At 47.5% G+C, this 27,939-nt stretch overlaps 1 protein-coding gene across 1 annotated transcript; it reads right to left on the bottom strand.

Moving 5' to 3' along the window:
• Dnajc16 (DnaJ heat shock protein family (Hsp40) member C16) lies at nucleotides 1-27,936 on the bottom strand. Its single transcript, XM_051173675.1, has 15 exons — nucleotides 27,544-27,936; nucleotides 25,913-26,095; nucleotides 21,619-21,685; nucleotides 19,376-19,709; nucleotides 13,778-13,962; nucleotides 12,022-12,126; nucleotides 11,196-11,354; nucleotides 8,002-8,132; nucleotides 6,894-7,077; nucleotides 5,142-5,324; nucleotides 4,927-5,003; nucleotides 3,858-3,938; nucleotides 3,664-3,762; nucleotides 1,348-1,518; nucleotides 1-635 (listed from the first exon to the last, which is right to left on the bottom strand). Exons 2-15 carry the CDS (start codon nucleotides 26,077-26,079, stop codon nucleotides 260-262), a joined length of 2,319 nt encoding a protein of 772 aa, XP_051029632.1. The 5' UTR covers nucleotides 26,080-26,095; nucleotides 27,544-27,936; the 3' UTR covers nucleotides 1-259.
• Between the last annotated feature and the right edge of the window lie 3 nt (nucleotides 27,937-27,939).

The following is a 27,939-nucleotide window of genomic DNA, read 5'->3' on the forward strand; positions in this document are numbered from 1 at the left end:
GACAGGGTGGTGTGAGCATGTTACAGGGACAGTAAAGAACGGGATGAGTAGTCTATTTTAAATAGTGCGGCATTCATACGGGGATGAGAAAACCCAAAGGGAAAGACTTTCATCTAGGGATCAAACCTGCGATGTGTTTTACTCCTAGGTGACAAAGGAAAGGTCTTCTAGCCATTGCTCTAGAAGAGAAACCTAAAACCTAGACTCTCCTGAAAATCCCTGTTCCTGGGGCACGTTAAAAACCTGAAGAGTCCATGTCTCAGTCTAGCTCAGGCCATGATGGGATGTAAAACCTTTGCAAGGAACCTTCCAGCAGGCGCTCCATCCACAAGGACAACTTGCTCAGCTTGCCCTTGAGGGGCTTGGGCCCAAGGCCACAGGGAGGCTTCCCTCTGGAGCAGTCAGGGTCGCAGGAGCCCATGGCCTCCTCTTCCACTGTCTTTAGGGGCTTGAAAAGGCAGAAATACTTCTTGTGGCCATTCAGGGCCAGCACGTAGCCAGTGTAGTCCCGCTCCATGAAGTGCTTGTCATACTGGTTTGGGATCGGGGCTGCGTCCTGAGCAAACTCCAGCAGGTACTCCAGCCACTCTCGGTGCTTGTCCAGACTGAGGAAGGAGAAGTGGAGGCTGCTGCTCCTGTGGGAACAGCAGATGGGCGATCAGGAAGGGAACTCAGCTGCAGGCCAACGGGGGCAGGAGAGCGGCCGCACTGGGACTGGGTTGAAGAGCCAGGAAAGGCTTGTGCTGCCTGAACTTAGAAAGGATTTCTGGGGAGCTGGGGGGGGGGTGAGGTGTTCACGCTTCTTCAGAACCGGCAAGACACGGAAGGCAAGTGAGTATGGGGGGGGGGAGGGGCAGTGTGCCCGTAACCTAGCACTTGCAGGTAGAGGCAGGACTATTTTATAGAGTTTGAGAGCGCCCAGGACTACATAGAAAGTACCAGATCAAGTCAGGTATGTTAGTGCTCACCTTTGTTCCCAGGACTCGGGAGGCAGAGGCAGGCAGATCCCCGTGACTTTTGAGGCCAGCCTGGTCTACAGTTCCAGGACAGCAGAGGCTATGCAGAGAGACTCTGCCTCAAAAAACCAAAAATAAATAAATGAAAGCCAACCAAAAGTCAAGAGAAGGTCCCAGTGATGGCGGATGTGTGTCCTGGGAGGGATATAGAATACTGGCCCTCAAATGGGGAGTGTGGGTTGTCTTCCAGTCTCTTTTATCCCAAGTGGCACATAATAACATGTGTAGTCATATGCAAACCATACAACACACAACTGAGCATACACACACACACACACACACACACACACACACACACACACATGTGCGCACGTGGGTGCAACCTGCTTACCCGGTGAATGTGTAGACCTCTAAAGCAAATTTCTGCAGCAGGCTTGTCTTGGTGGAATTGGACAGGATGAGGACCACATTCATGTGGCCTGGCCTCAGGCGTACCAAGTTGCTGGTGTATGTCACATCTGTGAGTTCAGTAACCTCCACAAAGCCTTTTTTAGGGATCTTGCTGTGGAGAAACACAGAGAGGGTTTAGAGATTAGCAGGATGGAGTGGAAACCAGTGGAAACCTGGCGTGGTAGCACATGCTGTAATTCTAGCACCTGGGCAGTAGAGGCAGGAGGATAAGAGGTAAGCCTGAGGACAGCCTGGGTGATGAGAACATTCTAACTCTTCCATAACCCAAGGAAAACAAGACCAGTGCAGCAAAATGTCTCCTGCTAGATGGATCCACTACTCAACACTGGCTCTGCCCTGCTGGCTGCACAGGGTGGCCCACTCCAGGAGTGGCCCTGGCCCACCACAGCCCTTCTCATACTGCTTTTCATCTGGTGCAATGGCAGCTGTATGTCAGAGTGAAGGAGGCCAAGAATGCTCAGTCTGTTAACTTAGACCGGTCCTTTGCTGGAGACATCAGCAGTTCTGAGTCATGGGGACAGGCTGCCTCCAGCTTCTGGCTCATTTACCACTCCCTCGTGAGTTTTCCCATCTCTTCCTGCTTCTGTTACTGAAACTGGCAGGTACTCGGTCTGTCGGTCCTGTATCTATACATGTAGGGGGTTTCAGTGAAGCGCAGGCAGCAGTGACTGCTTCCCTTATTCGGGATGCCTGGGAAGGGGCTGGGAAGACTGCTCAGGGTTAAGAGTGTGCATACTGGGAGGTGGGGGGCCAGTGAGTGCAGAGGGAGTTAAGAGAAAGAGAGGGAGAGGAGAGAACATGTGGGTCCAGGAAGATTAAAAAAAAAAAAAAAAAAAAAGAAAAAAAAAAGAGATACCATAATAGAGGGAGCCATTATAGGTTTGAAGAGAAAACTGACTCTAGAGAAATGTTCAGAGACTTACAAGGATGACCCCAACCAACAATCTGAGCAACAGTGGAAAGGCTACCTTAAGTGCCCTTCCCTGATAATGAGATTAATGACTAACTTATATGCCATCATTGGGCCCTCATCTAGTACTGAGGAAAGCAGAAGCAGACACCCACAGTTAAACACTGAGCCGAACTCCTGGAATCCAGATGCAGAGAGGGAGGAGTGATAAGAAAAGGGGTCAAGACCAGGCTACAGAATCCCCTAGAGACAACTGACCTGAACAAGGGAGAGCTCATGGACCCCTCCCCCCAGACAGATAGCTGGGAGAACCAGCATTGTACCGACTCAGACCCCCTGTACGTGGGTCTCAGTTAGAAGGCCTAGGCAGGCTAAGGGACCTCTGACAGCAGAACCAGGATGTATCCCTGGTACACAAAAGGACTTTGGGAGCACATCCCCCATGGAGGGATACTCCCTTAGCCTAGAGGCAGGAGGGAGGGCCTAGACCCTACTCCAAATGACTTGACAGATTTTGATGATCCCTCCTAGGAGGCATCATCCTCCCTGTGGAGTGGGGGCGGTGGGATGGGAGGGGGGGTCAAGAGTCAGGGGAGGGAGAGGGAACTGGGACTGATAAGTAAAGTAAGAAAAAATAATAAATTATACACACACACACACACACACACACACATATATAGTGTGTACTGTTCTTCCAGAGGCTTTACAACAGCCCAGAACTCCAGCTCTAGGGGACCTGATATTTCTAGGCCCTGAGGGCACAACCCCCCAACACTTAAAAACAAAACCTCACAATGCTCGAGTATTCTCTCCTCCCATTTTATAATATGTGCAAACATGCAATGAGATATGGTGGTGGGGTAGGGGGGAGCAGTCAAAACATGACATCGACGTCTGCTCATACGCCTCAGCCTGAAGGTGACGTCATGTCTACTTCGGGAGCATATGCACTGAGACTGTGACTCACCCGATGAGACACAGAACTGCTTTCCTTTTTTCTGAGATGAGGTCTCAGTATGCAGTCCTGGCTGGCCTGGAACTCACTATATAAAACTCACAGAGATGCAACAGCCTCAGCCTCCCAAGCTCTGGGATTATATTATAAAGGCGTATGCCACCGTGACTGGCTGGCACAGGGCCCTCTACGTACGTGTGGCCTTATGTTGCTGGCCGTAACGTTTCCCACTCCGGGTTATTTCAGAGTCGGGGGCTAGGATGTTGCTCAGTGGGAACACTTATCTAGCACATGGTTTGAGCCCAGCAAGGCGGAGGCCCCTCTACACTATCTATCCTACAGAGGGCAGGCGTGTGGGAACTGGGAAGAACCTGCTGTTTTCCTTGGTGAAGGCCGGCTCCGTCTTCCCGGGCTTCTCAGGGACCTCTTCCTTCTCCGGAGGCTGGGACTCTCCTTCTTCATTTGAGTCACTCAAAAATGAAAACACAAGTTATTTTTCTTATTTTTTTAGAGGTATGAATGACCATGGCAGTTTGGGGCTCCCACTGATAGTCCCGAGACTTACCTGAAAGCCTGGACAATGACAGTGCCAAAGACTATGAAGAGGGCTGAGAAGATGAGGGACAGCAGGGGCATCATCTCCCGCCTGTAAGCAAAGGCGGCTGTGTTAGCTGCACATCCGCTCTCTCAGGAAAAAATGGTCCCAAACCAAAAGCCTTTCGCCAAGAAACAACCACAAGACAGGCTGTTTGTTGGGAGGGGGATGACGGGACTGTGTTATCAATGTCCTAGTCACTGTATTCTGGAAGGCGGCTTTAGGCTGTGTCTAATACATTCTGCAGAAGGAAGGAAGGACCTCCTGTCACTGAGGCATCTATTGGTGGCTACAGAGTCTGTGGAATGATCTCAGTCTAACTGGTTCTTCTGTGGCCACAATGGTCAGATGTGGCTTAGATGGAACAGGGAGGTCACAGTCAGTTGTCACTTCAGCTGTCAACTTGATACAGACTAGAGTCAGCAGAAGAGTTGCCTCCATCAGACTGGCCTATGGGCACATTGGTATGACATTTTTTTCATTACTAATTGACATGGGGGGCCCAGCCCACTGCGGGTGGTGCCACCCATGGTCAGGTAGACCTGGGCAGTGTAAGAAAGGTAGCTGGGCAAGCCACTAAGCAGCGCTTCTCTGTGGTCTCTGCTTTAGCTCATGCCTTCGCCTGTAAGCCAAAATAGACTGTTTCTTCCCCAAGCTTGTTTTGGTCATAGATGAACATATCTGTGAATGTACACTGGACTCTGTGTCAGGCCCTGGGCCGAGTGGCAGAAATACCATGAAGAAAGGACCAGTACGAGCTCTGCTGACTGGGAGGCCAGCTGGCGTGGTCCCTCCTTCCTTCCCAGCAGGATGTACCAGTCAGCAAATATTAAGAAGTACAGCAAAGAGAAGGAAGCCTGTCACCGGGCTGTGGGGCTGTGGGACCTCCCACCTCTAGCAGTAAGCACACACTGAAACTCAAGGACAGGCTTTCTAGAGCTTCCAGGCTGGCATTGACAGTTGACAGCAGGGACACACTGACATTCTGAATGACTGCACCTGGCTTTGACAAGGAAAAAGAAACCCCATAGGGTCCTACCAGTTACTGTGAAGCAGGCTCTCCCACCAGTCTGAGAGGGAGTCAGAAATAGAGTAGAGCCACCGGAGGAAAAACACCTGTCAGAGAGGAAACGGGCAGTGGTCAGCACTGGGCCCAGGGGGGGCCCACACCTCCCAACACAGAACTTCTTTGGATCCCTGCTCTGCCTCCCCCGGCCCCTCCCCAGGCCCATCTTTCCCAACCCTGATGCTCACAGGGGCAAGTTCATCAGTCAGGTCAGGGAGGACAGCCTCAGAGGACAGAAAGGCTGGATCTTTCCGGAGCTGGTCAAGATAACCCAAAAGGATGAATTTATCACTCTCACTGCCCGTCCAGGGGTCTTCCAGGGTTTTAAACACTACCCTCCCTGCCGTGTTTCGCCTTTCCAAGATGGACACCTAGGAGAAAAAGAGAAAAACCATTAGGAGTTTCAAAAGAAACAAGACAGAATGACACCAGGGATCCCAGCCCCTGGGGTCTGAGGCAGGAGGATGGACAGTTTGAACCCAGCCTGAACGTACACAGCTAGATCATGTGCGCGTAAACTACATTTGCCTGTGCTGTTTTTCAGGGAAGATGGACAAAACATCCTCAAGAGGGCAGCACTTAAACTAGAATGCAACTACTGATGTGTTTACAGTATTTGTAAGAGACCCCGAGGTCTGACAAGAGGAATCATTACTATTTAAACTCACTGGGGACTTGTGAGGAAGACCCTGAACTTGCCTCCATCTCACCAGCCTCCCTGGTTAAATGTGCTAGGGAGGGAATCCAGGGCTTTGTGCATGTCAGACGGGCACTCTACAACTGGACCATATCCTTAGTGCAGGGATTAGTATTGTTTGAGATGAGGTCTCATTAAAAAACTTATTCATAGAATGGAAGAGGTGGCCTTCTCCAGGGAAAAGCACACCAATTGGGTGTCCAGTGCCCAACAGTCAGCCCTGAAAACATAATATAAAGGTAGTAGTATATGAACTAAACAGGTTATATTTAGGAATGTATGCACACACATGTATGTATGTATGCAACAGTAATCAATTAAAAAAAGGCCATGAATTTGAAGGACAGTAACAAGGGGTATATGAGAGGATTTGGAGAGAGGAAAGGGAGAAATGTAATTAAATTATAAGCTCAAGAAAAGTTTAAAACATGTATTTTTTTTTTTTTTGTATACATGTGTGTTCCTGCATGAGTTTATGTGTACCACATATCAGGGGCCCTCAGAGAACAGGCCGGATCCCCTGGAACTGGGGTTACAGGTGGTTGTGAGTCTCCATGTGGGTGCTGGGAACAGAACCCAGGTGTTCTACAAGAAGAGCCAATGTTCTTAACCACTGAGCCAACACCCAGGCTAATTTTTGCTTTTTTTTGAGACAGGATCTCCTATAGCCCAGACTGGCCTGAAACTGTCTTCCTGCCTCTACCTCCTGAGTGCGAGGATCACAGGCATATGCCACAGCAACTGGCCAGAGTCCTGGTTCTTATGGTGACTTTTCCAAAGCTTCGGTCAAAATTCTAAACCTTTTTTCTCCCAACAGACTTTGAGTGATAGCTTGGGACAGAGCCTTGGCTTTGTAGAGAGCATTTTGATGAAAACAGAGAAGGTAGGTCATTTCCTTCCTTTCTACGGGAGGGGGATGGACCCCAGAATCGCATGCATTACAGGCACACATTTCGGGGAGGAGGTGGTGAAGCCACGCAGGCAGAACACGTGAGAAAGGAGGCTTCCCAAGCACACTGGCTATGGCCTGAGACCAGGAGAAGGGGAAAGGCCCACACACCTCAACCTTCCCTCATGGGAAGCGGCTCAGCTGGGACAGTGCCTTCCAGGGAGGCCTGGAGCCCACATGGGGGATGTAAAATGGAGGTCTGATTAAGACTCCAAGCAGGTCTCAGAGGTTTCCAGATGTTTGCATTCTGTATTCAGCACTCCCAAGACAGGAGGAATGGGGCCCATGGCTCACCCCTGACTTCCCTTGGAACGCCTCGCTGTCCGGTAGCAAGGTGCTGGCAAACTCCTGCTGCCGGTTGCTGTAGACATGCACGAACCGCACCGTGTCTTGTGTGTTTGCCAGTGCAAATGACAGGAAGGCTTCAAAGGGTTTACTTAGCTTGCCAGTCTCGGCCGTCAGCAAAACCACACAGTACCTGCACACAATAAGAGGCGAGGTCCTAGAACCAACCCTGGGGCAGGGCCAGGCCTGGCAATGGCTGCTAAGGAAAGAAGAGACTTACACTGCACAATGAAAACCTGTCTCTGTGAGGAAGCTTTTAGACGCCATCTGTCCTGGTCTCTCCTCTCAGGGAGGAGTGGTTGGATCTATCTTAGGGTAGCAATGACCAAACCTCATTCTGAAGAGGCTGCTTCTGCAAGGTTCTAAAGGAAGCCTAGCGTCTATACATTTATTCTTTCCAGCATTTACTGAGCTCTCAGGCAACATTCCTACCCTTGTTCCAGGGGAGAAAACGGACATCAGATACACAGACATACGAATGGGTATGACAACTGCTGTGAGAAAGACAGGAAGGACAGAGAGGCTGGTATGGAGTGGAAGTCACACGCATGCTGAGCAGGAAAATGCCACCTGATGTTTGAGCAGAGGCTTGAATGAAGAGCTATAGGACAGGAAAAGAGATGACCTGGGTTTGGAGAGATCAATAGCAGCGATGTGGAGAGCCGACGGAAGGACAGGGGATGGATGGAGGCAGAGACCCTAAGCGACATGGTGGTGGCCAGCTCACGAGTGGCAGTGGTAAAACAGTGAGAAGCCAGATAGATCTTAAAAATATATGTGGATCAATTCTCTCCTTCTACCACATGGACCTCAGAGGCCAAAACCAGCTGGTCAGGCTTGACAGCAAGTGCCTTTACTTGCTGAGCCATCTTGCTGGTCCTCCAGAATATCCGCTCCATCTGGTGACTCATGCCTATTATTTCAGCCTATTAGGGTGCAAAGGCACCCTGGACTAAGGCACCTGACCCCATCTCAGAGTTTAACCTCCCCACAAGAAGACAGGGAGATGCCGCTGCTCCCTCCCATGTCAGTGAAGGCAGAGCCTGGAGTTTCATACTTCCTCTGTCGGTGAGACCGCTTCACAGGGCAGAGTTCCTGGAACAGCCTCTGGCTGGTGAGCCGGGCCGCCAGCAGGTACTTGTTCTGTGTGATGAAGTCCTCAATGACCTGCTTCTTCAGCCCTCGAGCCTGGAGAAACACCAACAAGCACTCAGTTCTCACACTGCAAATGGGCTCTACTCACAAGCTTATGAAGACTGTGCTGACCCTGGATACTGCAACATCACCAGGCAAGAAACGTGCAGAGATGTTGGGTAACTCAGTGATGATGCAGCCAGGCCACGCTTGGGGGAAAATCAGAGGTTTCTGCTGTGTGACTGCAAGTGTTTTTACACTGACAGCTTGGAAAAGCCAATCCTTTTGAATTTTACGCAAATATATTTCCATTTAGGATATGTAGCAAACCGAACAATTCAAAATAAATCCCAGGGCCAGGGAGATGGCTCTGTGATATGCACAAAGTCCTGGGTTCAATCAACAGTACCTCACCAAAGACAAAATGAAACAAAATACCCAAACAGTGGTAGCTCTCTCTCTCTCTCTCTCTCTCTCTCTCTCTCTCTCTCTCTCTCTCTCTCTCTCTCTCTCTCTCGTTTTTTTTTTTTTGAGACAGGATCTTACTATGTACCCTGGGTGGCCTGGAATTTGTTATGTAGACCAGGATGGCCTCAAAATCACAAAGATCCATCTGCCTACCTCTACAGTGCTGGGATTAAATCATGTGCCACTATGCTCATTCCCCTTTAGAGACAGAGTCTCCTGTAGTCCAGGCTAGAACCAACTTGTTACGCAGCTAAGGATGGCCCTGAACTTCTGATCCTCCTGTCTACCTTCCTAGTGCTGGGACTGCAGGCATGTGCCACCACACCCAGCTTGTACGGTGTCAGGACTGGTGAATTCGGGGGTTCATACACTCTAGGAGAGTGCTACTACTGAGTGACATCCCAGCCCCTCCCCACACACTGTTACTAGGAATGAAGAGGCAGACCACAAAATTGTACCCTGATTGCTTTGTCATTGCTTTCATGCATTTCAAAGGACAGAGATGCAGAGGAGAAGCAAAACTGCCACCAGCCGCAGGTGATTATCGTGTACCTAGTAAACCCTAAAGACAGGATGGATAAATGACTGACTACCCACATACCTGCAAATACTGACACAAAGTCAATAGCTGAGAACCAGCTGTATCCCTTCTATAGGCAGAGAGAAAGTGTAACAGATGCTGCCTCACAAGTAGGGTGAGCTGATAGGCAAGATCCTGGGCCACTGAGAGGGATCAGTGTGTAAGAGGGACGCTTGCCTGACAATCTGAGTTTGAGTCCCCAAACCCACAAGGTAGAAGGAAAGAACTGATTTCCACAAGTTGTCCTCTGACCTCTAAACACAAAAATGTGCATGGATACACACAAATAAATAAAGGTAAATTTATAACCACTCACTGACATACCTATCTGCTACCCTCCTATCTCTTTAAAAAGTTCTGAGATAGGGTGTCAATGACCCAGGCTGGCCTGGAACTCACTATGTTAGTTGAGGATGTCCTTGAACTTTCTTCCTCTTGCTTCTACCTCCTGAGTGCTGGGATCACAGGCCTGCACTGGCATTCCTGGCCTCTACGGTGCTCTGGGGCTTTGTGTGTGCCAGGCAAGCCCCTAATAAATAAGCTACTGCGATAGTGCCCTTCTACTGTGGCCTGTGCTAGCTTTGAATTCTCAATTTTCTCAGCCTCCAAAGTGCTGAGATTATAAGCACTGCCCTCAAGCCCAGCTTCCTCCAGCCTTTCCTAAGCTGGCCCAGTCCACCTGTGGAAGCGTCATTTCTGATAGACTTTGCTATAGAAGCTCTAAGTCAGCATACCTAAGAAGAATTCGTTTTCTTCGTTCCCTATCATTCATTTCCCCTTCCTTACTTCTAGTTTCACACACGCCTATTCTATAGGACTGCTGATTGCCTTTAGGGCCTTCCTCCCTAAGTGAACCACTTTTTTCTTTTTTCTTTTTTTCCCGAGACAGGGACTCTCTGTGAAACAGTCCTGACTCTCTGTGGAACTTGCTTTGTAGACCAGGCTGGCCTCGAACTCACTGAGATCTGCCTGACTCTGCTTCCCAAATGCTGGGATTAAGGGCGTGCACTACCCCTTCTGGCTTCTGACTGAACCACTTTAGGTATGGTCTAACTATGATGGCCCAGTCAGCACTGTAGTCACTCAGGCAATGAAATGCTTAGTGGCCAAAATAAAACTTTACTCTTTATTTTTAACTATGTGCACATGAGTGTAGGCAAACAAAAGGCTGTCCAGAAGCAGCAGTCAGGTCTCCTGGAACTGGAGTCACAGGTGGTTGTGAGCAAGGACCTCAACTCTGGGTCTCTGGGTGCTCTGGAAGAACAGTATATCTTTTTTGACTGCTGGGCCATCTCTCTAGTCCCCCAAATAAAGTATTTAATAAAACTTAATACAGCCTCACTTAAGAGTCAAGGGCCAGTGGGTATGATAGTGCACGCCTTTAATCCCAGCACTCAGGAGGCAGAGGAAGACAGCACTGTGAGTTCAAGGTCAGACTAGTCTGTACATTGTGTGAGATCTTATTTAAAAATCAAACCTCCCAAACCAACAAACACCTTTTCTCTCAAACCAACAATTCTCCTGTCTCAGCCTTCAGAGTACTGGAATTCCAGCTATGTGCCATGTGAGATAAAATAATTTCTTTAAGCAAAACATCACTGGGTCAGATTAAAGCAAAAAAAACATCAAAATTTAGTGCATCAGTAAAGAAATGGCAGATGAGTTCCTCCATTCTCCGCAGTTTTTCTCAATTTGCCTTTCTTTGATTTATTCGGGAGTGTGCATGGGTGTGCCTGAGCACGTGCAGAGGTTACAGGGTGACCTGTGGCAGTTGGTTTTCTCCTTCCACCGCTCAGGTCGCAGGGAGAAAACTCAGGCTGTCAGACTAGGCAGCAAACACTTCCATCCACCAAGCCATCTTGATCACTCCCCACTTTTCCCTCCGCTTTCCGGGAGACAAAGTCTCACTGGAACTCAGGCTAGCCTCAGACTCATCATGTGATTGAGAAAGACCTTGAACTCCTGATTGGTCCATGCTGGACGATAAAACTGGACTCAGTTCTGTTGCTTATTTACCTGAGGCTGAGGTAGAATGAGGGACGTCTAGACATGAGGTGATTCTCACGTACCTGGATCACATCAGCAGGCTTGTTGATGTGCTCTTTAAAGATCAGCATGGTGGGGGCATAGACATTGATGTTGTACTGCCTGGTCATCTCTTCCACGCCTCTCAAGCCCATGTACACATAGCCGAATGACACATAGTCTTTGTATGCAAAAGCCGTCAACTGTGAGGGCACAGGAGAGGACGGAGGTGAAATGGGCAGTTTGGCATGCAGCTTACAAAGCTGGTGGCCCTGCTAATGTCAATGGCTGGGATGAGCTGTCAGCTTATGGATCCCCATGAGTCTTCTTCACCCTCAAACATTCACTTCAGGGAGTCTCTGGTATTCTATACACAAACCTGAGCAAAGCTAAACACAATTGTTTCCTCAGGAGATAAAAAAATCAGCATGCTGAAATTCTGCCTGGGTACAAGTGTATCCGTGTCCGTGTGTGTGTATGTGTGTCCAACCCAGCAATAAACTACCGCAGGCTGAGCAGCCTGAAACACTTGAGAACAGAAATGGTCTAGATTTTTCCAGTTTGGAATATTAGAATACCCATAATGAAGCACCAAATTTAAACAGAAAAAATCTGTGTGTTCCACATACACCTTACACAGACAGCATGAAGGCGATTGTGCTTGTTTTAGTGTGACTGTGTTATCTTGACTTTCAGGAGTGGGGAATTTCCTGCTTATGGCATCAAGTCAACATTCAAGAGTCTTCAGATTTGGGATTTTAAGATTAGAGATGCTCAATATGTAATTATACAAAAGACAAGCAAGTGACAGACTACGGCTCAGAGCTGGATCGCACAGGAACACGAAACACTGCTCCAGCAAGTGGTTACCTTGTACAGCAGCGGCACTGCTGGCGTCTGGCCGAAAAGGAGGGCGTGAGGCTTATTCTCCTGCTGCCAGCCAGAGAGGAATCGCACGTAATTTTTATTTGTGACCTTAAATTGGAAAAAGAGGGTTAGTTGCAATACTTAATTTTTAAAAGATTTATTTCTATTTTTGTATATGAATGTTTTTCCTGCGTGTAAGGACAGGTAACATGCACAGGTCTGGTGCTCACAAAGGCCAGAAATGAGCATCACAGTCCCTGGAACTGGAGTTCAATGGTTGTGAGCTGCCATGTGGGGGCTGGGGACTGAAGCCAGCACTGAACAGTAGCCAGGCTCTAACTGCTGAGGCATCTCTCCAGCCCCAATACTTCATTCACTCTTAACAACTGTAGTATACGGCTGCCAGGAGATAAATTAAATATGTGTAAAGAGGTTGTTTATAAAAAATTAAAAAATGCGAATAACTAAATCTTTTTGTCTTTTTTGAGACAGGGCCTATGTAGCCCTGGCTGACCTGGAACTTGCTATGTAGACCAGGCTGGCCTCAAACTTACAGAGACCTGCTTGCTTTTGTCACTAATTGTTTTGTCTTAGACAAAACCACTAGAAGAATGGAGACATTGATACCAAGTGTTTATAAACTCTTACAGATTACAGTTATCATACTGAATGATAGAATGACACCATATCACAGTCACTTCTGGAGTGTGTTCCTTTTCTGTTCGTTTTGGTAGGAGTACTGGGGGTTGAACCTATAGCCTCAGCATGCTAGGTAAGTGATCTGCCATTGAGCTACACCCCCAGTCTTGCTTTTGTTTCATTATAGGCTGAGTTGGTTTTTCTGGCCACTGGGGATTGAACCCAGGGCATTAATTACCAAGCACAAGGTCTACCAGCAGCCCCTCCGAGTGAACTTCTGCAGAAACCATGCAGCACTAGCCCTTTAAAAATGCCTTAAGTAGGGCTGGAGAGATGCTCATGGTTAGGGGTGCTTGTTGCTCTTGCAGAGGACCCAGTCTACAACAACAGCAAGACCACACTTATTTCGTGTGCATGTAGATCCATGAGCTATGTATGCATGGGTGGGTCAGAGAACAACCTGCAGGAGCGGGTTCTCTGTGTCTACCATGTGCGTCCTCTGGCTATCAACTGAGGTTGTCAGGTTTGGCAGTGAGCACCATTACCTTCTGAGCCAGCTCTCTGGCTCTCACTGAGCTTTTACTTTTTGTTTTGTTTTTAAAAGAAGTTTTCTCTGTGTAGTCCTGGCTGTCCTGGAATCACTCTGTAGACGACGCTGGCCTCAAACTGCCTGCCTCTGCCTCCCAAATGCTAGGATTAAAGGTGTGAGACACCAGAAGTTAATAATGGTTTAGTGGATCTGGTGGTTTTACTAGATATGATCCTTAAAATGTAAAAAGCAAATGTAATTCATTTTTTTCTCAATGAAATCTGATTTGAGTATTTTTACAGAATACGTGTACATGAACAAACACATGGGCCATAAATCCTATAATGTGATCTAACTTTGTTGTTGTTTAGGAAACTCAACTGTGGCTTCAGATCAGGTTCCTGGGACGGGATAACACTTGTGAGCTGGTTATTAATAGAATCATCTTTCTCCGGGTCTGTAGTCCTGCCTCAGCCTTCAGTCTCCAGGCTTTATCAGTATGATTAGGTGTAATAAAATGGTATATGCCTGGCTGCTGGGAGTAAAGATTGGGAGGTTCCAGTTCACAGCCAGTTCTCAGCAGACACTCACCTTTTCTACCAAGTTCCCTGGAAGAAGACTCTCTACGAACTGCCGTAGGTTCTCATGAACCACAGCGTTGTGGAAGAAGGAGATTTTCCCATTGATGATTCCTAGGATGGAGGGGGTGCTGTGTGCTCCCAGGTGATGTGCCAGGCGTCTTTCGTAGCCAGCATGGACGACACCAATCCCCACACCTGAAAAGCATGGAAGAGCTCCATGAAGCCTTTCTGAGACTCCAGCAGGAAGGAATGCTGCCCAGTCCTTCACAGTGGGGTGAAACCCAACTGGGTTGCAGTGAGAATGCATGTGTGTATGTGTATGTCTGTATATATATTGAGCACTGGTGTTTTGCCTGCATGTATGTCTATGTGAGGATGTCAGATCTTGGAGTTATAAGCAGGTGTGAGCTGCCATGTGGGTGCTGGACTGAACTCAGGTCCTCTGAGAGAGCAGTCAGTGCTCTTAACCACTGGGCCCTCTCTCCAGCCCTGAAGGAGAAATGAGGTAACATGAATATCATGCAGCCAGTAGGCGGAAGCAGCCCACGTGTTCAGCCTCCGACACTGGATAAGCAGAAAGGAGTTTATACCGTCTTAGTCACTGTCCTATTGCCGTGAAGAGACACCATGATCAAGGCAACTTTTGTTTGTTTGTTTTTTGAGATAGGGTTTCTCTGTGGTTTTGGAGGATGTCTTAGAACTAGTTCTTGTAGACTAGACTGGTCTAGAACTCACAGAGATCTGCCTGCCTCTGTCTCCCGAGTGCTGGGACTAAAGTTGTGCACCACCAATGCCCGGCTCAAGGCAACTCTTATAAAGGAAAAGTATTTAATTGGGGCTGGCTCACAGTTTCAGAGGTTTAGTGCATTGTTATCATGGCAAGGATCATGGCAGCATGCAGGCACATGGTGCTGGAGAAATGGCTCAGAGTTTTACATGTGGATCCACAAGCAGCAGGAAGAGAGCCATTGGGTCTGGCTTGGGCTTTTGAAACCTCTACCCCAGTAGATACTTCATCCAGCAAGGCCATTCCTTAGTGACTAAGTATTTACATATACAAGCCTATGGGTGGCATTCATTTTGTTTTGGTGTTCAGGACGGTTTCCCTGTATTAGACAGGTGTTCTGGTGGAAGCATCACCCTAGCCCCTGGCATCCATATACCCAGAGAGTCTGGAATGTTCTGGTGAAGCCCCCTCCCCTCTCTCCAAACCCTGCTGCATTTGAGAAAGCCTGACAAATGATGACCCCTCCCCCAGAGATACTAACAACCACTCCCACGGGGTATTTAAACAGACTCAGTTTTCCCAGTGTTCCTTTCCCCTCTCCTGGGGGGGGGGAGAGGGGGGGGAAAGAAAGGCAGTTAGAAGGCCATCTGGGAGTGTTATATCCATTAAATGTGGGCTTTTTCTAATTTGGTTTGATTTAGTCTGATTTGGATTGCTATGTTGGTATAGAGGTTTATTGGGGTGTAGAAATTTTTCAACAGGGTCTACTCTCTTTGTAGACCAGGTTGATCTCAAACTTGACAGAGACCTGCCTGCTTCTGCCTCCTGGGTGCTGGGATTAAAGGCGTGCGCCACCACTGCTCTACAATGGATGGTTATTCAAACCACCACACCCTGTTTCAAACAAATAAAACCCAGTCATACATGCAGGCAAAATGCCTATTCATGTAAATTAATAATAATTTGAAAGAATTAAAAAATACAAATGATTTTTCTTTTCTTTTTTTGGGGAGGGGTGGTTTCTGAGATAGGGTTTCTCTGCATAATAGTCCTGGCTGTCCTGAAACTAGCTCTGTAGAACAGGCTGGCCTTGAACTCACAGAGATCCACCTGCCTCTGTTCCCAAGTGTTGGGATTAAAGGTGTGTGCCACCACCACTGGCTCTATCTTTTATTTTCTCTCTCTCTTTTTGAGACAGGGCCTCATTGTGTAGCCTTAGCTGGTCTAGAATTTTTCTGTAAACCAGGCTGGCCTCAAACTGGTAGAGATTCTCCTGCTGCTGCCTCCCGAGGGGCACCACCAGCAGGGCTACGAATGCAGTACAACGTGAAAAAAGGCGCCAGGAGATGGTTTAGTGGGTAAAAAGTTTTGCCACACAAGCCTAGTGATGAGTTCAGATCCGCAGCACCCAGGTAAAGCGCTGGATGTGGTAGTCTGCATCTGTAATATCATCTGTAATTTCAGCACTGCTAGGGAGAGATGGGAGGTGGGGTCAGAAAAAGCCTGTGGGCCAGCTATCCTGGAGTACACGGCGTGGGAGAACTAAGAGAGACCTTGGAAAACAGGGTGCGAAGCAAGAACTGATTTCCAGAATTTGTTCTCTGACTGTCACACATACTCTGGCATTTCACATACACAAATACACCTACAAAATTAAACAAACAAAAAAACAACTTTTAAAAAGGCAGACAAAACTGCTAACACCATTCAAGCCATATGAGCCCTGCTAGTAGTTGGTGCTCGCCTGTTCCTTCTTTTCCTTGTGTGCACAAAGATACAGACCATAAGGTGGGGCCTCTTTCTCACCTGACAGTCGCTTCACCTAATGCCTGGTCTTCTCTTGTTCTTTCCTTTTTGTGGAGGGCCAGCTAGTCTACTAAGTGCAAGATTAACAGGCAATACGGACATCTTTCTCTTGGGTGTCGGGGAGACTTGAGTGTCAAACACCTCTCCCAGAGCTCCACCACTGCCTCTGCCATTCCAAACACGGCAAACAACAGAGAGCCACCTTCTCTCGTCCCTCACACCCACATCCAATCTGCCAGCCTCCTGGATCTCTCGTTAGCAGATGCTTTCACCACCCCCCAATCCTTTTCCTTTGCCCCTCCTCCCACCTCATTACGTAGCCAAGGATGACCCCCAACACCCTGATCTGGGTGCCCCTGGCTCCCCAGGTGCCTGGATCACAGGTGTGCATCCGGCACACAGCTTCCTTCCTCATCCCTCTTGGCCGGCTGCTACAATGGCCTCCTAAGTGGCCCTTCTTTCCAGCTGCAGTCTGTTCTTAACATCACCAGATTGCTCCTTCTACATGAATCACACTACTCCTCTGCCCAAACCCTGCAAAGAAGCACTCACTCTACTCGGAATCAAATCACCACCGTCTACAAAAAGGACAATGGGATTCTTCATGATGTGGTCCCTGGTACCATCTCCCTCCTCCTCTTTCTTAGCTTGCTCCCGCCCAGACCGAACAAGGATGCTAAAGCTTTGGGGCCTTGGCCCTGGTCTCTGTAGCTAACACCTTCATTGACTTCAAGTGCTTCTCAGGAAGCTTACATCAGCCCATATTAAAGCTGTGTCCCCCACAGGCCACATTCCCCCAAACCCACTCACTTTCTGTCCTTCCATAGGTTACTGTGTCCACAGTGCTTCCGGGGGACTGCATCCAGGGCCCTGAGCATACCGGGTACATGCTATCTCTGTGCTGTACCCCCACTCAGCTTCCATCCTCTAGCACAGCCATGTACACACCCTTTGCTGCTTACTATTTATAGGCTGCCTTCCCCTTCTAGAATGAAGGCTCCAAGGAAGACAGAGTCCTGGTATATCACCAGCATCAGAGCAGAGCGGGGCACACAGTAAGTGCTTAATGAAACTGGGCTATTGGTCTGTTTCTCTCTCCTTCCTTCCTTCCTTCCTTCCTTCCTTCCTTTCTTTCTTTCTTTTTTTTTTTTTCCATGACAGGGTTTCTCTGTGTAGCCCTGGCTGTCCTGGAACTCGATCTGTAGACCAGGCTGGCCTCAAACTTAGAGATCCGCCTGCCTCTGCCTGCTGAGTGCTGGAATTAAAGGCGTGCACCACCACCTGGCTAACCAATTCTTTTTCACACAATGAAGCTGTGCAGGAGACAGGGTGAAGGCAACTGCTTTCCTAGAGTCACACTTGACACTTAATAACCTACCTGTGTGTGTGTGTGTGTGTGTAAATGTGCACCTGCATGAGCATCCTATGGTATGAATACGAAGATAAAAGGACAGTTTTTGCCAGGTGTGGTAGTGAACACCTTTAATCCCAGCACTCAGGAAGCAGAGGCAGGTGGATCTCTGTGAGTTCACGGCCAGATTGTTCTACACAGCAAGTTTTAGGACAGTCAGGGCTACACAGAGAGAACATGTCTCATAAAAACAAACAACCACAACAACAGAGAAAGGAGACAATCAATGCCTGAGTTTGGATTCCCCTCACTCCCAACCACCGGTTTGTGGCTTCTCAGGCCAAGTCCTTCAATAGTGCTATCACCCAAGTGGCCCCAGGGAGTGTCCCATGACCTTCCTTTATCCCTGGCTGACAGTTTCCTTCTGTCAGGCGCAATGGTGCCCGGGGTTGCTTTGGCTGTGTTAACAGCCACCACACACCATGTCAACTTCTCATCTTAAAGTTCTGGAGATAAGGAGTCCAGTTTTTCCCTCAGGGCAAGTCATGGTGTCTGTAGAGCTGGCTTTCTTTGCAAGCTGCAGAGAGAATCAGCCCATCTGCCCTTTCCAGTTCCTGCTGACTGAATCTCTTGCCTTGTGGTCCCTCCTCCGTGTTCACATCTGACCCCTGCTGCTGTGCCTGATGATCAGAGTTCCATGCCCGGAATCCACATAGTGAAAGGAGAATTGAAAGTCATCCTCCGAACTCCACATGTGCTGTGTGTGTGCTCATGTGAATACACGTGTGCAAAATAAAATTTAAACCATGAAATGTAATGTTGCCGTGGTTCTAAAGTGCTCAAAGGTTTAGCATCCACTGTTCCCTACACCACCCAACACAGCATAAGACGGTTAGAAGCTATCAAGTCAGTAGAGGGCCAGCCAGATGGCTGAGCCAGTAAAGGCACTTGCTACCTAACACCGACAATTTGAATTCGGTCCTCAGAGCCACATAAAGGTAGGAGAGAACTGACTGCTCAGAGTTGTCCTTTGAGCTCCATAAGAACATCACGGCACCAACCTTCTCCCCCACTGCCAAAATAACAACAATAACAATAAAGATCCTGGCACAGTGGTACATGCCTTTAAGGAATTAGAGGCTAGAGAGATAGCTCAGTGGGTGAGAGTACTTGTTGCTCTTGCAGAGGACCTGGGTTCGATTCCCAGCACCCACATGGAGGCTCACAACCTTCTGTAACTGAAATTCCAGGGGATCAGACAGCCTCTTCTGGTCTCCTCAGGCACCACCCATCCAAGGGATACACAGAAATATGCATAGGCAAAACATTCATATATTTTTAAGAAATAAAAAAAAAAAACTATCCCTTTCCATAAACATCCCTCAAAAACCAATCATTCTGAACTTAGGAAAAACAAGTACATAATTATTTATTTTCTCCAATACCCCATCAAATTTAAGAATGGTGGGCAGGAGAGAGGACTCTGTGGTTAGGGAAACTTGCTGCTCTTGCAGAGGACCTGGGTTCAGTTCCCAGAACCTACATGGCAGCTTACAACCATCTCTAAGTCCAGCTCCAAGGGATCTAATGACCTCTTCCAGCCTTCTGGTCTCCATATGCCCTGCATGCATGTAGTGCCAATACACACATGTGGGTGAACACTCACGCATGACAATTGTCACCTCCTGTATAAATGTATCCTAATGAGGAAACGACTGACTTACCCAGTCCTTCCAATTCCTGGACCACTTCTTTCCAGACAGGCTCGATATGGATACAGCTAAAGCACCAATCTGATGTGATCTTAATGAGGTAGGGTTTCTTGAAGCTATCGGGAACCACTTCATTCACATAGTGGGAAAAGTGCAACAAGTACTTCTCATCGATTGAGTCCCGCCGCTCCGCATTGAAAGGGAAGTGGAAAAAGGACTCATCGAAATAAAAGTTCTCATGGAAATGGCGGAAGCGATACTCGCGCTGATGCTTCTGGTAGCCCTGGTTCTCCCCAGCATCGCCATAGTGGTCATAGTTTGTTCTCTTTTCCTCATTGGACAGAATCTACAAGCAAGCAGAAGGCAGGGAGTCTAAAGGAGGAAGTGGTTTATCAAAGGACTTTCCTTTCTCTTCTCTTTTCAGGACTGAGGACTGAAGCCAGGCGCTGTGCACACTTGACAAACCCTTTACCACTGGGCCGCAAGTGGCCTGTTCTATAAGCAGCCAGAAAGATAGAAGCACACTTCTAAGAAATGCATAGTAGGGATGCTGGGTTCAACCTTCAGCAAGGAGGAAGGGGAAGGAGGAGGGAGAGGGAGATTAAGACCATACCATCTCTAGAATCCACATGGCAGAAGAGCCAACTCATGCAAGTTTTCTTCTGACCTCTACACATGTGCTATGACATATGTAAGCCCACAAAATACACACATACACAAATAAGTTACACATACATAAATAAGTTAATCTCAAACCTCCAAACAGAAACATTAAAACCCTCAAAACTGCCAGGTGTTGGTGGCGCACGCCTTTAGTCCCAGCATTCAGGAGGCAGAGGCAGGTGTATCTCTGTGAGTTCAAAGACAGCCTGGTCTACAGAGTGAGTTCCAGGACAGGCTCATAAGCTATACAGAGAAACCCTGTCTTAAAAAACCAAAAAGAAAGAAAACCCCCAAAACAAAACAAAACAAAACAAACAAAAAAAAAAAAAAAACAAAAAAAACAAAAAAAAAACAAAAAACCCTCAGATTCCATTTGTTGAGATCTCCATACTCATGTTGATATTAAAGCCGTCAACTATCTCAGTAAGTACTAGTAAACAAGTAATAAGACCAGACATAAAGTTATCCCCAGAATCCATCACACAACATTACCCTGGCTGTGCCTTTGGAGTTAAAATCATTTAGACCAAGGTATGGTATGCTTGAACACCAAACAGTAACTAAAGAGTAGAAAAGTAGAGTTCAGTGCCTTATGCATGAACCAACTTCAGGTTCTGCATTTATACTTACTTAATGTCTGCCAGAATTCAGGTGTGGAGGTCAGAGGACGCAATGCAAGTCAGTTCTCTCTTTGTACCACTTGGCTCCTGGAGATTGGACACAGGTCTTTGGGCTTGGCAGCAGGTGCCCTTACCCACTGAGCCATTTCACTACTGACTTTGTTTTACTGAAAGCTAACTCTGAAGACTGAAATTCGACACTCTTTTTAGGGTGATGAGTCACTGAACAGCCTAAGCACGATTGCTGAAGCCTATTATCCTAACAAATCAGGCAACCAGAGACTCACTGCTCTCGTGTATCTGAGGCCATGCTATTTAAGGTGACATGTTGGAGACATACCAAAAACCTGTGTTTTAAAGTTATTTGTAACCTTGTGTAACCAGGCAAACTGGTGTGTGATTCTTTAACCTATGTCTCTACAGTCATAACACACATCTGTTCTGGGTAATTGCACAATTCTAATTAAAGCTTTCAAAGTGGGCCAGGCTTTCCAGGAGCTGAACCGTTCAGGCACCTGCTCCAACATGTTGGAGGGGGCAAAGCTATTTTCTCTAACTGGGTCAGAGGTCAGGGTGTGAGGAATGTGCCAGGCTGAGGGGATGGTACAGGACTGATCCACCTTTGGCCTGTGTTCCTTCTGTTTTGCTTTGTGTATATGTTTGCATTTCTGTTTGCATGCATTTGAGCTCACGTGCTGTGGAAGCCCAAAGCTGATGTCACTCTCTATCTTATTCACTGAGTCAGAGTCGCTCCACCCAACCCAGAGCTTTCAGCTAACACTAGCCTAGCTTAGCCAGCTGCCCTGGGGAATCCTTTCTCCGCCTTCCGAGTGCTGAAATTGCAGGTGGACTGCCAAGCCCATCAGGCCTTTGTGTGGATTCTGCAGATCCAAACTTCGGACCTCCTGCTTGCAAGGCTGAGATGCTGAGACATCCCCCCATTTTCTGCTAGAGGGCCTGATACATACGTACCTCATAGGCCTTGCTGATCTGAATGAACTTGTCCTCAGCTCCAGGGTCTTTGTTTTTGTCAGGATGCCTGAAACAGATGGCAGCCGGTGAGAAGAGAATTTTTTATGCACAATCATTTTATAACCTTATACACACAGCTCACAAACATCAGAAGCAAAGGAAGGCAGTTTGGTTAGGACCGTTTCCTAAAATAAATGGTAGAAACAATCAGTTGTTTCACATGACCATAAAAAAATGCAACTTCAACGCAGACAATTTCCTCTCAAGATGCTCCAGCTGGGCACACTTTCAAAGCACCAGAGAGCACCGCAGAGTGTGCTACTGAGGAGAGGTGATGCATATGTACCCTCATTCTCATCCCAAGCACGACTAAAGCGGGCTCAAGGCTAAATCCGTTATTCACCTGTTCCCTCCCTGTGCCATGTTGGTCTTGCAGGTGTTTTGTTTTTATTTCCCCCCTGAGCAAAGGCAATGGCAAAGCTGCAGTTGTGAGGTGATGGCCACATTTCCCATGCCTGCTGCTCGCTCACAGATCGGAACCCATTTTTGCCACTGCCCTGCTGATCCCACTCTACCTGTGACTGGGTACTTTTCCCTCCCTACAAGTGGGTGATCATTTCAAGGTCATGTGTTCACAAAGGTGAAAGTCCATGCAAGGTTATTTCAGCTAACCTCGGAACTACTTGGCACTTGCTGTTTCCACTTGAAGCTATGTTATTCTGCATCTTTTCCTGTTTGTAGTAATGTTACCTCTGGGGACAAAACTATTTTTTTGAGACATGGTCTTAGGTAGCCAAGGCTGGCTATAAACTCCCAAGCCTCCTGCTTCTACCTTGGAGTGTGGGTTTACAGGTGTGCACTACCTCACCCTGGCAGCTTTGGGGAAAGTTTTTGGTCCTGGAGAGCAGGGGCTAGCCACATTTGCTTCCTTGCTGCCCTCTAAGATGGAAATCAGAGGTTCATAAAGACTTTCACTGGTCATGATATGGAAAGACTCATTTGACTTTGACATAGAAGCTCGGTATATGGCTCAGGTTAGCCTCAAATTAGTCATCCTCCTGCATCACGAGAGCTGGGATCACAGGCCTGTTGTGCCATGCCCAGACCCATTTATTCTTTGCTGTTTTGAGACAGGGTCCCTCTATGTAGCCCTGGCTGTCTTGGAACTCTTTGTGGACCAAGCTGACCTCAAACTCACAGAGATCTACCTGCTTCTGCCCACCACATATTGGAATTAAAGGCATGCACCAGCAGGCTCGAACCCATTTATTCTTTATATAATCACATCCACTAACCTTATGAAATTTCTTCTAGCAAACATTCTGGAAGGAAAAACGATCCACAGGGAAGTAGAGTAGAAAAGACTAACTACACATCAAATACATGGAAATTGAAAAGTCTAGAGTTCAATAAACTTATTCAAGCAGGAATGTCCGAGTGGATTATATTCCATATTCCACTCTCTCTAAAAACAGAACTTCAAGTGACTTGAACTTGGATACCACTCTGCCCTTACCCACTGAATACTTGCATAAATATCACTGAGGTTAAAAAGTAAATGTCAGGTAGGCACATGGAAAACAGCAGGACTTAGGGGATGAAATGGTTAGATGATGAGGGGACAAAACTGTGCAGGCCTGCAAATGATGACCTGACATGAGGAGCTAAGCTACACAGGGCAGGAAGGGAGGAGGGGCTTTGCGGGAGACCGAGGCAGTGTCGGTGGCACTGGGTAGAAGAGGTTAGCAAGAACCTCAGAAGACACCCGACAGTCTGAACTGATCAGGAGTACTTTCGCGAAGGTGGGGGACCTCTCAGAGTTGCAAGTACTTGGAGAAGGGAAGTTCAACCCAAGGGAAGTATCATCCAATGTTGTGTTCAGGGAGTGAGACAGATTCATCAGCTGCCACATGCCAGACAACTTTCCATTTCATGTGAAGAAAATACTGTGCATGGGCTCAACCGACTGTCAGTGTGACCTCTGAAAGAATAAAAATGAGGATACAAAGTAGTAATTTGACTAAGAGTGAGGTGGATTGCTATGTCTTGGCTGAGCAAGCCATGTTACACCAATCTGCTTCTCCTGGGGGCGCTGGGGGGCTTCATACTCTGCTAACACAGATGACAAATGAAAGTACACACAATAACACAATTCTTGGGTGAGAAATACCGTTTTCCTGACAGAAGAAACAGTCATTTCACACGGTTTCACCAAGCAAGTAACAATTGTTATGAGGTCTAAGAGACACTTAGGAAAGCACTTGGCAAAATATGGTCCAACTGCTAACTGTTTTCCCCATCTCAGGTCGTTCTGGAAGCCAAGTGGCACCATAATGTCACTTTCAGAGTTTCTATGACACCATCCACAGGGGACACAGACTATAGTAAGTGAGGAAACACTGCCAGGGCCCAAACGGCCGAGAACCAGAGGGCGCTACAGGCATGCAGGTAAAATACAATCTCAGGGTTCACAGCCAACTCTTCATTCGTACAGTCATGAATTACTCCAAGAGAGTCCAACAGGAAGAAAAGGGCACAGTTCATTTAACTAACAGCAGAACACCTTTCAAAGCTCATGATAGGAAAGTCACAGCTGTCCACTGCAACAGGTCCTACGTCCTTAAGCTAGCATTCTGCCCAGTCAAGGCTAGACATCCTGTCCAAAGGCTGTAACTCCTGAAATAAATGCAGGTTGTCATTTGCTTGAAGCATAGCAAGGAATGGCCCTGAACTATTGCTGGAAGCCAAATTGGCGGAGAATTGCTGAAAAGAGGTCATGTATTATTCGACAATGTATTTTCAGCATCCAACTCTAGAGTCCTCATGATACGAATAGAGCCTTGAATGTGTATTCATAACATTATAAACGACTTTTGATCTTTACCACTAGTTTAAAATCAAGCTGCAGCTGCTGAGTGAGGAAGGATGATGCCAGCCAGAGCCAGGCAGGGTTACAGACCCATCTGCTTAGGGAGCTTTGTGACCACCCAACTGGACACTCCTTCCCGCCAAAGCGCTAACCCGCTCAGCCTTACTCATGCGCAGATGGGCAAGTGACTGCAAAGCCAAAGGCAATACAGGCTTTCCAACTCTGACCTTTAACCTTTCCATTTGTATATCATGTTCCAACATCTCTTTCATGGGCTAATTAAATGGGTGCAAAGAGACACAGAACCCAGAGGCGAGCATGCAGTAGACGCTCAGTAATAGCACTCCTGTGACTCTCTCTGCAGCTACCTGTGCTTCTTTAGCTGGGTTGAAGCTGTCCTGAGAGAAGTATGCTCTGAATAAGTTGAACACTTTTTGCTCCACTGCTAATTATAATCCTGAAAACAACAGGCAAAATTCTGACAGTTCTCATGAGTACACATAACACTCGAGAGGCAGGGGATCCCTGTGATTGGAGCACCAGCCTGTTTTATGTGGCAAGTTCTAGACCAGGCAAGCAAGGCTACTTAGCCAAATAGAGTTCTCTCAAGATTTTTTTTTTTTGAAGTATACATTTGGTTCTTGAGTCTCCTTTTAAAATTGGAGGCCAAAGGACTTATTCTAAACTTGTTTAAAGCTTAGAGATTTAGAGAACTGAACTGTAAAATGTTTCCTATAGCATTTATACTCATAAAGCTGGAGAGAAGATGGCTTGGTGAAGAGTCCTTGCTGCTCTTGCAGAGGACCTGGGTTCAGTCCCAGCCCTCATTATCAGGCAGCCCACAACTGCCTCTAACTCCACAGCCAAGTGCTCAGCAGCCTCTTCTGAGAGAAATACACAATTAAAAACAAAATCTTTAAAAAGCAGAATTACTGTTCAAAAAATAGAATAAGCTGCCACAAGAAAGGCAGCTTATCACTGCTGGTTACTTTTTTATTTGCTCTAATGAACCTGGGGCTTGCCATGCAGCCCAGGTAGGTGAGCCTCCTGCCTCAGCCTCTTAAGTGTTGGGATTGTTAAGTATAGGGTATCGAGTCCAGTTTGATTAGTATTTTTGTGTAGTTGTGTACCCCTAGCTGTCATGGAACTTTCTTTATAGACCAGGCTGGCCTTGAACTCACAGAGAGCTACCCGACTCTGCCTCCAGAGTGCTGGGATTAATGGCCTTCAAAGTTACTTCTTACTCTAACATTAAATATCCTAACAGTATCTAAGCCACAGTATTCTTGAAGGGGCTGCTAGCTGAACACCAATACTCTAGACAGCTAAATATATATACTGAACCCAGGAACAGACAGACAAATCATCAAATAAACAGATAGACTGCTTAGTGTATGTTAAACTTCCATTCTTGGTTTTACATACCATTCCCGGGCGAGCTTCTTATATGCCTTTTTAATGTCAGCTTGGCTGGCTGTGCGGCTGACCCCCAGGACTCTATATGGGTCAAAATCCAAGGCAGACAGACCTTGCAGGGTCAGAATGAGAACTATCCAGAACTGCCAGGAAACACTCAGCCTTTTCACCTCCATCGCTTCCTTTCAAGAGCTGAAATGATTAAGGGGTAGCTTAAGTTCCAGAGGCAGAAACCTGGATGGCCTTGCTTTTTTAAGATGGGGAGACAAAAGATATAAACATAAGAAGTAAACAAAAGTTTTCTTTAGAAATGGGAAATGTGTCAATAAACAAAAACAAAGCAAGCTGGGTAGCATTGGTGCAAGCACGCCTTTAACCCTAGCACTCAGGAGGCAGAGGCAGGGGGATAGCGGAGCTGAAGGCTAGTCTTGTCTACATAGCAGGGTTCCAGGACAGCTAGGGATACACAGAGAAGAAACTCTCTCCTGAAAAAGCAAAAAAACCCAAGCCAAACCAACCAAACAAACAAAAACCACACAAAAAACAAAACACAAACACCCAAATTTACCGAAAATTAATGAGCTGAAATAAGTAGTAACTATGACAATATATTCAGGATAATCAGGAGACCACATCTCAAATGCACAATTTCATCTATCCTGACAATAAACTTAAAATTACTGGCTTCAGAGTAGCTCACTGAGTAAGTATTAAATAAACTCATAAACTCAACGTCCGATTTATCATGTACTGAATTATAGTCTGGGATCATTGTGGCATTTCTGGGCACTAAATAAAATGAAAGTAAAACATTTTTAAAAATAACTGCTCAGTAATGTTCAGTAAGCTTACTATTTTTTTTTTTTTTTTTTACCATGTTCATTCAAACAAGAAAATGAAAAGCTATTCTTCAATCCGGCTGTTAATTTGGTCATTGATCATGGAAACTTCAGATATGAAAAAGTGGTTAAGAAATTTAGTTTTCCATTTAAAGAGAACTAACAGGAAAAACTTGAATGAGCATGGATTTAAAACGTTTAAACTCCAACTCATCTAAAGGGGTGAGCTCAGTGTGGGTTTTGGAATAGTCTTCGCTGGCCGAAGAGGGGATGGTGTGGTACTGGAGACCCACACAGGGCTATGCCCTCTTATGCCACACACAATTTCCCATGGATCACACTTATTTCGACCTCACAGTGTAAGGTTCGGTGGTTTCACCTTGCTCAGGAGGGTGGATTTTGACAAGTGCAAGACAATTACTGGGAGTCTTCACAGACAGCTGGCCACTGTTTAGAACTGCACACATGCTAAGTAAAATCTACGGGCCAGTCAGTTTCTCCCACTGACGACCTGTTCTGAGTTCACCTGGCTTTGGAATTGATTAGGTTGGGGGCGGTCTGTCCATCACCACTCTAGGACCCAAAACCTGTGCTCTTGCCGACAGGGTGGGAGTAAACACACTACCACCCAGACCGATCTTCATGGGTGAGGGTGGGGAAGAGTAAAGTGGGTGAGGGGTTTAGTAAGCGGAATCCACAAGCAAGGTGGGTAGAGTGCCAGCCTCGTGTGGGTGCGGTGGGGCAGCTCTTTGGCTGACACTCTCCGGCTCCAGGGGGCCGGCCTCAGTGCAGGGGACGCACCGGCCAACAGGTAGCCCTCGGCGTCCCCAAAGGCAGACGGTGGCGGCTCCCCGGAGGCTCTGCAGAATCAAGCTCCGCCTAGGGCGCCTTCCCGAGTCGCGACCTTCCGGGAGGCGGCCCCCTCCCCCGCCGCCCCGGTTCCTGTCGGCTCCCGGGTCCCCCAGGGCCCAGCAAGGGCTGAGGACGCGGGGTAGCTGACGGGAGATCACCGAGCCTGTCGGGCCCCGCCGCGATCGCGCGTCACGCCGGGAAGGAGTTACCGGGAAAGGGCACCGGCCCAACCGGCCGCAGCGTCCGTGCTCCAGTGAATCCGCCGGGGCCGGTGCTTCCAGTCCACACCAGAGCACCTGGGGAGGAGAAAGAGGCGGGGCTCGGGCTCCGGCAGTCACGTGACGC

Source organism: Phodopus roborovskii, unplaced genomic scaffold, assembly GCF_943737965.1.
Source record: "Phodopus roborovskii unplaced genomic scaffold, PHOROB, whole genome shotgun sequence".
NCBI lineage: Eukaryota > Metazoa > Chordata > Mammalia > Rodentia > Cricetidae > Phodopus > Phodopus roborovskii.